Consider the following 9947-nt stretch of genomic DNA (forward strand, 5'->3'; position numbering starts at 1 on the left):
GATCCATTTATGCTCTACCAATCTCGAGAGTCTAGGAGACATCCCGGCACCTGCCAATGGTTCCTTCAAGGTCGGGAATACCTGCAATGGAGATCTACAGGGCCACTACTGTGGGTGAAGGGTGAGGGTGCGCATCTAAGTGCCCAACTCACTTACTGCACTTGACTAATAATTTTATCTAATAGTTGGTTGCGGAAAGTCATTTCTATGGTAAAACCCGAATACCATCATAGGTGGTTAGTTATGCTTGGAATGCTAGCTAACTTCAAATTTAGCTCTGCAGTAATTAGGCACCTGCAATCCTACTGTACAGCACAGTCTGACAATATCCTTGTACATTTCTTCTTCTCATTTGCCGATTCCCACCGGCCTAATCCGCTTCTGTGCCTCTCGTCCATATTAAGGCAAATGTGTGTGAACGATCGAGTCCTCCAGAATGTCGAGGAACTGTACGAAAAGTTCAACGGATCTACAGCAAGCAGACCTCTGGAGTATCACGACATCGAACTCGCGCTGGATTCGGCCATTGCGTGCCTCCAGCAATGCAAAGAGGTATATATTATCCTTGACGCTCTCGATGAATTGCCTAATGATCCCGACGAATACCAAAGGAGTCGTGTTCTGAGTTGGATCAAAGCAATTGCTACCCGCTACCGGCATGTGCATATCCTATTTACGAGTCGAAGTAACTCAAACTCTCGAGATATTGAAGATTTCGTAGGTACTATCCCGTCAATAGAGATCGTTACCATAGATGCGATGAGCAATCGTGACGACATGTTCTCGTACCTGGAAGCGCAGTTTAAGAAAAGCCACGTCCTGAACAAAGTGCCTGGCCATTCTCTCTCACAAACCCTCAACAGCATGATCAGTTTGTCTGGTGGAATGTAAGTACCCCGTTTCTTGTCGAAGTACCTGAAACGATAGACATCGCTCACAATGACCTCGCAGGTTTCTATGGGTCCACCTTCAGATGGTAGAGCTCACGAAACTACCTACGCCCAGACTGAAAGATATCGACCATATCCTGAAAACTATGCCACCGAGACTGGACGATACGTACGTCAGAATGCTACAAAATATTCATTACCTGCTTTCAAGTGAAGCAGCAAGGGCCCTCCTATGGCTTTCACTTTCCCTCAGACCGCTTCGCCTAGTCGAGGTCAACGAGAGCTGTATTATCATGCCGCAGAATAGGCCAGTTATAGCAGAAGAAGACAGACTGGAGGGGGAAGGGATCTTGCCGTGTCTATCCGGACTTGTCCGCCGGACCGGAATTGACAACAAGTACCTGGCTCTTTCCCATTTCTCAGTCAAAGAGTTTCTCACTTCTGAGGCTCTTAAGCATGACACCTGTTCATCATATGGGTTCCAAGATAATTCAGCACATGCTTTGATTGCGGAAAGCTGCATTACATATATTAATCATTGCTATTGCAGTGAAAATCGAACAGGCAGTAGAACGGATCTCGAACAGTTTCCCCTTCTTGAATATGCATGCCGCTATTGGTTCGAGCATATGATTTTGGCCGGAGGTGAAGAGCAAATGAGTCTGGCTTCTTTGGCATCCACCCTCCTTCAGTCGGGCGAGAAGTGGAAATATGTCACATTGATATATAACCACATGATTCCCGATGTACCCTTTAGTTGCGCTGCTCGACAATTGACTCTTCGCACACCTCTAGGGTGGGCAGCTGCTCTGGGTCTTGAGTCAGTGGTCCATCTTCTCGCATTACAACGGCCAGCTGATCTTCATATGATACAAGACATCAGATTCGATCCCAAGTGTTTCCAAGTACAAGAGCCGTGTGAGGAGTGCTACATGATCAGATTTTACCCCACTAGCGGTACAGCACTTATGAAAGCTGCGCAATTCGGACATACGTCGATAGTAAAGCGTCTCATAAATGATGGTGCTGATATAAATTCGAGAGGAGAATTTGGTAAAACCGCTTTGTCAATTGCATGCAGATGCGGGAATACCGATCTAGTCAAATATCTTCTGGACAGTGGTGCCAGTCCTTCTGGTGTTCTGACGGAAGCCATACGTGGATCGTCCACCCTGATTTGCCAATTATTATTGGACGCCGGGGCCGTGGCTGATGAGGAAATAAAAGGCGAAATCCCTTTGATAGTGGCAGCTGAATTGGACTATGATCATATTTGCCAAGTTCTTCTGGATTATGGCGCAGACGTCAACCGACTGATAGAGGTCGACGATTGGGAAACGTGGGATCCCGCTATTGCAACTGATGCATTGACTGGAGCTACTATGTTTGGCAATATTGAAACAGTCGAGCTACTTCTCTCTAATGGGGCCCATATCAGAGGTAGCGCTCTGGCATACTCTTTGACTGGAGTGGAGGATGGGCCGTCTGATAAACACCGTGAAATCTGTAACATTCTGATTGAGCACGGGGCTGACATGAATCCAGATCTTGGGGCTTTCTTTAATACACCGCTCGCCATGGCGCTCTATAATGGCTGGCTGGATATTGCTAGATGCATGATCAGTAAGGGTGCCCGAATTGAGCCGAGTGATCCTACTTGCCTTTTAGCAGGTAATATTTTGGTCGCAGCAGTTTCCAGCGTGGACATGACTCGTGAAATTCTAGGTATTGGTGTTGCAGCTGATTCTCCAATCGCAGCTGTTCACCAATGGGCTTGGGGGATGGATGGCGATGCCTGCAATTTTACTACAGCCCTCCAAGCTGCAGCATACCATGGACATGTTGGGACCGTGGAACTTTTACTTGCAAATGGTGCCAATCCAAACGTCCTTGGTCCCCCATACGGAAGCACCTTGTTTTCTCTTTTCGCAGGAACCTGTTATGCCATAGAAAACATTGGGCCCGAGTCACACGAAAAGGAAGCGAAGAAAGCCTATAATCTATCCGTGAGAGACAAGACGATCCAGATCTACAAAGTTCTGCAGGAGCGAGGTGTCCAAAATATCATCCCATGGGGCTCTCTGAATTACGACGCGTATCGTACATGCGTGCGCGGGATCAAATATTCATCAATCAGGACTGCTAATGCTATGACTCGCTCCATCGACGAGGAAAAATTTGCCATTCTCTCCGGAGGAACCTTTTGCAGAGTTGTGCGCAGTTAGAGAAATGAAATTCGCTTGACGGAATAACCATCAGCATTGGAAACCGATCAAGAAAACCTCCAATGTTCTATAAATTAAGGGTACCCAAGTCTTCCGATAACAATCTCTTCACGTCCTGACATACATTTGCAACGCTCTTAGTTTCTTGGTGTCAGATAAGATAGCAGAGAGGTGTTAAATTTGGCTATGGGTCTTCTTACCGCAGTAATCAAATATAGTCTGCCTTCACCCTACCATCTTGTCCTCCTCTAGCACTAAACTCTACATGTATAGCTAGCATCTGACATAGCGCGCTCGATCATTTTAGAAAAAAAGGAGACTAAACGTCTTGGCTGTGGTACAAAACAGTCTCAAAAGGGGGCAAGTAGATGGTCGGCTTGGTACTTGGTTGGTAGTCACAGCCAGTTCAAACGCCGACGACACGGAGCCGCCAAATGTGCGCCAAGTTGCATTGGTGTTCTGATAAAGCTTGAAGGTGTAGACCATCCAAAGAATAGGGCATGCAGACAATCGGCAGCGCCCCTTTCAAGTATTCCCCATGACAACAATGAAGAATGTTCTGGCGTTGCGAGCACCATACTACAGTCGTCAAATCCCAGTCGCGTCACAGTCCGAGCTCAGAATTTAATTTTAAGGCCAAATTTAATTTTAAGGTCAATACCAGCTTAATCGCCACACAAAACGTCGAGACAATTGCCAGGATATTCCTCGACTTGGTAGATCTGTCCGAAATCATGTTTATGGATGATCCTGCTTACATAGAATGTTGCTGTCGTCCAGCTGTCGCTACTGGAAATGAGCGCCCAGATATCCACTCGAGCAAGCAAGGAGGTATGCAATCAGATTCCTGAGTACCTATCATCGCACTACCCTTCATGAGATCAACCTCTGTGATTTATATATGAGCGTCTGCTTTTGACAGAGATAGGGTATGACTTCGCTGGTTCCGGTGTCGGCTGGGATGGGCTTGTTTAAGTTCACTATTCCCAGCTCTATAAGTCTACCAATCTAATCAGACATTATAAGACGGACCTGCAGGGAGAACAATTTTTAATTTAGACATACTTCCCGTAAGCCCAATTGCGTTATTCCCAAAATAGTTACATCAGGCGCCACAAGAACTCTTCAAAAGCATCAGATAAACCGTACTTTGGACCATTGAAACTATCCAGGTGCTCGCAAAAATCCTGAGCGAGCGTTGCTTAACATCACTGCGGATGTAGTAGGGCACCACAGCAACACGAACCCCAATGTAGGAACATTTTCATAGAACAAGCTCAGTAGGAAATCGGGCATACAGAATGCTGCTCACAGGGAACCCAACGCTGGATATCGCCTCGAAGATGGGATTTGTGCACGGATGACTGTCACCACATACTATTATCTACAGCAAGGAGGTATAGTGACTCACACCTTAGCAGTGGAGCGTATTGATCGAGTTGGGAAGATCCAACTTCTCCTCAGTGCAGAGCTCTCGTAGGGCGTTGGTGAGAAAGTTCTTCAGTACCAGTTCGAAGACGCATGAGAATATTAAGGAAAATAGTTTGTACACAATATCGCAGGACAAGTTGGATAAGAAGAACGCTATAAGTTCATAAGCACGAACCCATCCCGTGTTTCGAGACAAAGAGTTACTCTGAAGACAGGGGCTCAGGTATGTGCTAGCCCTATTGTCTCCCCGTTGCCTACGGGCCGAGCCAGTGGTTAGGCATGAGAATATCACAATGTATACAGGCTGGTCTCCTCGATGGCGTCTGTCTTCAGTCAATTGTGGGAGCAAAGAATTGCATCCAGTGAAACCAGTTTTGTCACGTCCAATTCCCATCGCCGAGATATGGCTTTGGTTGTCAGTCATAGTGGCAGCACTTGATCATTCCTATCTGGGGACCAGCTAAATAATGAGGACTGGCCAGTAGAGGCCCATAACTTTCTCCCCAGCGTTTAGAGGCCTGTGAAGTGGCTAGGTCAGGAATTTGCACATGACGCATGCCTTGCGGTATGTAAGGGATGGAGTCTGTCGGACTCCACCTGTATCCTCTTATCAATGTATTTTTCCACTTCCGTACAATGACATAGCTTAAGAAACATTGCTGGCGCTCTGCTTTCCTCCAAGGAACTATCACAATAACCACTAGTAAGCGGCCTCGTGCCGTACTGCGAGAATCAAAGAATCTACCCGACGATTAGCTGATCCACTGCTATCACTGAAATGGGTAGGGATTGGGACTGATCTAACCCCTCAAAACAGTAATGGAGATACAGCTTCATAGTATCAGAGAGCTGACATACCTTTCGGCTATCCAGTTGTTACCGCAAGCGTTGTGATACCACATTGAAATTCCTGGGCCACGCAACCGCAGACATCTAGACTGCCCTAGGAATACGCCGTGCATGACGATTGTAGGCAAGGAGGGGCCAGTTATGTGCCTGTCTCGAGAGCTCAAGCCTTGCGAGGAACTTACAGCTTCTATCCGCCGGCGATCCCTTGGGCATGACAGCAGGCGAGAACGTTGAATCCCATTTGCATTTGGCTCAGGCGAATTTCACAAAATACCTTGGACCTTTCAGTTGTGCAGAAAACCCACAACGGCACAAGCTGGGTTGAATTTCCGGGTAGAAGATATTGACATGACTATAGAATACAGAATACGGGACGTTACTATCGACGGCATATGCAGGGTGATGTGTCTGTCACACCTGCCGTCCCTACTATGCTGTTACCCCGCATATGCCCGCTGGTCTAAACCCTGGATCGCGTTGGCTACCATGGGATGTCATCATTCGAGAGCGGGGCCTGACACGTGGCAGGTAACTAGATGGCCTTTAACCTCCTCGCAGGTTCAAGCCTTGCATTCCCTTCTTAAAAGAACTGCCTTGGACGCTGGGTGTCTGACCATATGAGCACCGCTGTTTCCTTACCCCGCCTTGATACTTACGTACAACTCCTGCATTGCTAAACCCATTCGACAATGACTCCTGTCAAGATAGCGAGTATCTCTCGCGTGGATCTCAAGGGCTTCGAAGAAACTACACCATCGATCACAGATGTCAAGCACCTGTCATCCTATAACTGGATAGATTCTGAGACTCCTACTATTGCCATCCCGGGCTGCCCACCATTATGGTCACCACCGAAAGGTACCCGAAAGGTACCAAAAGATTCTGGGTGTATTTATATAGCTCAAAATGCAGCTCGACACCCAGAAAGCCCTCTGGAACCTCTGTTCCGTGCTCTATACACAACTCACCCTTCGTTCGATATTGGTGCCGTTGATCTCGTAACAGATCGAAATAACATCCGCAAGCTCCTATCCTTTATCAATCCTAGTCTATCAAAGAATGGGCTTGAGCCTTTCACCATCGAAGTGGAAGTCACGGGCAAGACGGCGGTCTTCTGTCGTGCAGAGACCGAGACAGTTAGATTCCTCGGACCCAGAGACTTTGTGGGCTTTGGTCATGAGTTTGAAAAGGCATACACCCGAGACCAAGTTAACGGAAGTACTGGCCACCATAGGATCATCAGTTACTTTTTTGGTGGGCTCAGACTCATCGTTCGCTATGAAACGGATGGATACATTGATCCGTTATCGGGTTCCCCTGTTGTCGGCATGGATCAGGTTGATCTATCCAGTATGATCCAGTCGCTATCTCTTCGTCCCTCTAAATGCGTCCCCTGTGGCACTTCGGGGCAGTCTAAGTTGCTGCTGAGGCATGAGGGTCGAACTGTGGCAGCTGACTCGATACTTGAGATCAAAACGCGTGTGGCTCATAAACCGATCAGCGTACAGGAGGTCCTTCCCCAGCTCTGGGTATCGCAGACCCCGAATATAGTACGCGCATACCATAAAAACGGGGTGTTTGCACCACCAAAAGTGGAGAACGTCGTAGCTGAGATTAAGAAATGGGAAGAATCTCATCGAGAAGACCTGAGGAGACTAGGTTCACTGTTCAAAAAGTTGATTGACATAGTGAAGAGAAGCGGGGGTAAGGCTTCTGCGCGATATGATCGCCAGAAGGATAGGTTAGAGGTCTGGACAGCTGCTACGGTGAAAATGCTACCGGATGACCTTTACTCGAAACTGGACTATGGTGACGCAGAAGATGCACCCCATGAAAGAGCGCCAGCCGGATAGGGCCCCTCGGAAACCATGCTGAAGATCGGTCATACTCTATAATATGGACATTCAATGATCCCTTACCTAGCGTCATTCGTCAGGTTCGAACGCAATTGTCAGCCACAGGGATCAGAGTTTACTCACGGTGATATCCTCTCTTCGATGTTGTCGCACTACAAGGGCTTGAGTCAGGCTACCGATTCTGCTTTCGGTCTCTGCCGGTTGACTTGGCTCAGTATCACACTCTCTGCGAGACATACGATTTCCTCGGGGTTGATGTGTTGGGGGGTCAGACCATCGACCACATTTTTGTTGATCTTCGAGCCTGCAAAACAGACTACGAGCTCGAATATAAGCGTTACCGCGTTAACAAGGGTGATAAGACCTTAGCGCGAGACGCAGCGTTTTGACTTCTGTTTCTGATACTTAGAGTCGAGTTTAGGGATGAGGCAAATGACAGTGCGAAAGCCCATAATGCGGTGCTATTTATTATGTCCCATCCAGGTACGTTTAAATATCGCACCAGAACAATACTGCGTGCGGCTTATGAGTAACCATTCGTAGTATCTCATTCTAGTAGTGGTCATTATGATGAGGATACGGTCGATTCGGCCTTTATCGAGCTCCTCAACGCTCTAACCTCTATAATCCCTGGGACCCGCAACTGGTGGCGCACGTACAAGAGGCGATTCAAGTTGAGTTGGGGTTCAGTGGAGGGTTTTACTGACAGAACAGATGGGCTGTTCGAGCACCGACACTCAGCTTGTCAAGGTCATAATGGAGTGCAATAGACTTCTAAAGGTTCAGAAAAATTGCGTCATTATGCAAGAAGTGTCTGAATCAGTTGCGAGGATCAAAGGAAATCCTAGTTGTCCGATGTCTGGCCCTATACACTAGTAAGTGCCGGGCTTAGTCTTGAAAATTAAAACCCATAGACTATTCTGCTAACAGAAATAGTCGTCCTTTAGTAAGCCAGTACGAGACTAAGATGTTTATAAGGTTTCTCGAGTATGGATTAAATATATAGAGCGCGGGCGCAAGGAAGCAGGCAGTTTTGCAACTCTACATTCTTACGGTTCCTACGACATGAATGATCCCGTGAATATGGCACATTTTGCGCTGATAATCGTGTGCCATGTCTCTGTTTTACTGAAGATCAATCCATCATCAGCTCTGGATCAGTGGGTGCTGGGGTTATTGGAGTAAGAAAGTGGGATGGGCCAGGATAATCCCGAGTGCTATGCTGTTTTGATTAGCAGCGCGAAATCTTAGGATAGAAAATCATTCCAAAAGTGCTACTTTTCGACCCCAACTCCTTTCGTGAATTATCTTGCCTGATTTTCTCGGTTAATCTGAGCTGCTTATTGCCTTATATGATGGCAAACATTCGCCATAGCCTAATCAATATGAATTTGTAATGCAGCCATCAGCGCTCGCCAGCGGTTGCACCGACTCCAAGCTCACTGAATGTGGTACTGTACATAGTGTTAGCCGATTCCAAGGAAGGTGCGCTCATCGTGCAATCTACCTACCAAGAGTCGAAGACATACCCTGACGTTGGGGTACATCTGATGCGATTTCACCTGGGAGCCCACAACCACAGTGTATTTCCAGATCTGTCTCACCCGCAATTGGGTTGTTTTCCGCCACAAATACTCTCTCGAGACTCTCCCGAGTTCGACATCAAACGCATTGCGGAATGCCGGTGTTGCTGAAGCCTCATCTTCCGTAGGATTCTGGGATTGCTGGACAGCAGTTGGCTGTTTATCCGAGATCGGGATGTTTGCTATAAGGATAGGGGGTTTGGGTGGAAGAGGGCGTGAAAGGCTATGTGGAGCTGGAGGAGCCTTGTACAATTTCCAACGGGAAGCAGACACAGTAGTTTGAAGTTTTGGAGGAGGAGGATGGTAGAAGCTGATACTATCAAAGCTGATATGCATGATTTTGAGGATCTTCAAAAGCTGTATCGATTGGTGAGGGGAGAAGAAAGAAAGAACAGGGGATTTTATGCTGAAATTGCAGTGTATATCTGATTGTCTGAAGCCCAGAGACGAGGGAAGTATCTATATTACAATTGACCTAGCGGATGGACACATTGTTACTTCGCGGATCATGTCTGATATCCATGTAAGCATTTTATTAGCCAGCCAGCACTGTTGAATTTCATCATCGCCATACAGGGCCCCTACCATAATCATTTCAGGACCGAGAGCCTGTATGGTGCATCGGCGCAGATGTGTATTGTAATGCACAGGGACTTCGGAATTGTGGATACTGATGAGCAGGGCATAATCCCAATGGGGAACAAGCATCTAATCTGCTCTATGACCCCAGCTAAAGACGCTCACCGACCCCGCCCCAAAAAGGCATGTTGCGGACGATTTCTAAGTTCTTCTGAAGACCATAGAGTAGCATTTAAGTATTATAATCTTCTCGTATTCAGCCAACACGAAATCATCGACTTGGTCCTCTTTATATAATAGAAGTAGGTCTCTTCCAATAGATCAGAGACAATTATTAGTCACACAATATCAACATGATTTACATCACCCACTCCAGCCAACTAACTGAATTCTCTGGCGAGGAGGTTTCTGGATGGCTGGAAGGCTGAATAGAACTGCAATACCAACCAGATTGTCACAGTAGAGCGAGGTAGTTAGATGATATCCATTCTACAGCCAGTCAGAAATTAGTTTCGAGTCTAATGATATAGCAGG

The 9947-nt window shown here is 47.0% G+C and overlaps 5 protein-coding genes across 5 annotated transcripts; 4 read left to right on the plus strand and 1 right to left on the minus strand.

The window, feature by feature from the left end:
- An06g00010 (uncharacterized protein) lies at positions 1-3115 on the plus strand (the record flags this gene model as incomplete). Its single annotated transcript, XM_059747987.1, has 4 exons — positions 1-110; positions 186-236; positions 276-887; positions 1006-3115. Coding segments are annotated over 4 exons (2883 nt in total), but the record flags the coding sequence as incomplete, so codon positions are not given.
- A 554-nt stretch (positions 3116-3669) lies between these two features.
- An06g00020 (hypothetical protein) lies at positions 3670-4090 on the plus strand (the record flags this gene model as incomplete). Its single annotated transcript, XM_059747988.1, has 2 exons — positions 3670-3946; positions 4044-4090. 2 exons carry the CDS (start codon positions 3670-3672, stop codon positions 4088-4090), a joined length of 324 nt encoding a protein of 107 aa, XP_059606909.1.
- A 1994-nt stretch (positions 4091-6084) lies between these two features.
- An06g00030 (uncharacterized protein) lies at positions 6085-7248 on the plus strand (the record flags this gene model as incomplete). Its single annotated transcript, XM_059747989.1, has 1 exon — positions 6085-7248. The coding sequence occupies one exon, from the start codon at positions 6085-6087 to the stop codon at positions 7246-7248; it is 1164 nt and encodes a 387-aa protein (XP_059606910.1).
- Positions 7249-7704: 456 nt separating this feature from the next.
- An06g00040 (uncharacterized protein) lies at positions 7705-8320 on the plus strand (the record flags this gene model as incomplete). The annotated part of the gene is made up of 4 exons (XM_059747990.1): positions 7705-7734; positions 8032-8126; positions 8188-8197; positions 8258-8320. 4 exons carry the CDS (start codon positions 7705-7707, stop codon positions 8318-8320), a joined length of 198 nt encoding a protein of 65 aa, XP_059606911.1.
- A 370-nt stretch (positions 8321-8690) lies between these two features.
- An06g00050 (hypothetical protein) lies at positions 8691-9170 on the minus strand (the record flags this gene model as incomplete). Its single annotated transcript, XM_059747991.1, has 2 exons — positions 8691-8705; positions 8781-9170. The coding sequence occupies 2 exons, from the start codon at positions 9168-9170 to the stop codon at positions 8691-8693; spliced, it is 405 nt and encodes a 134-aa protein (XP_059606912.1).
- Between the last annotated feature and the right edge of the window lie 777 nt (positions 9171-9947).

Source organism: Aspergillus niger (assembly GCF_000002855.4).
Source record: "Aspergillus niger supercontig An06".
Taxonomy (NCBI): Eukaryota; Fungi; Ascomycota; class Eurotiomycetes; order Eurotiales; family Aspergillaceae; genus Aspergillus; species Aspergillus niger.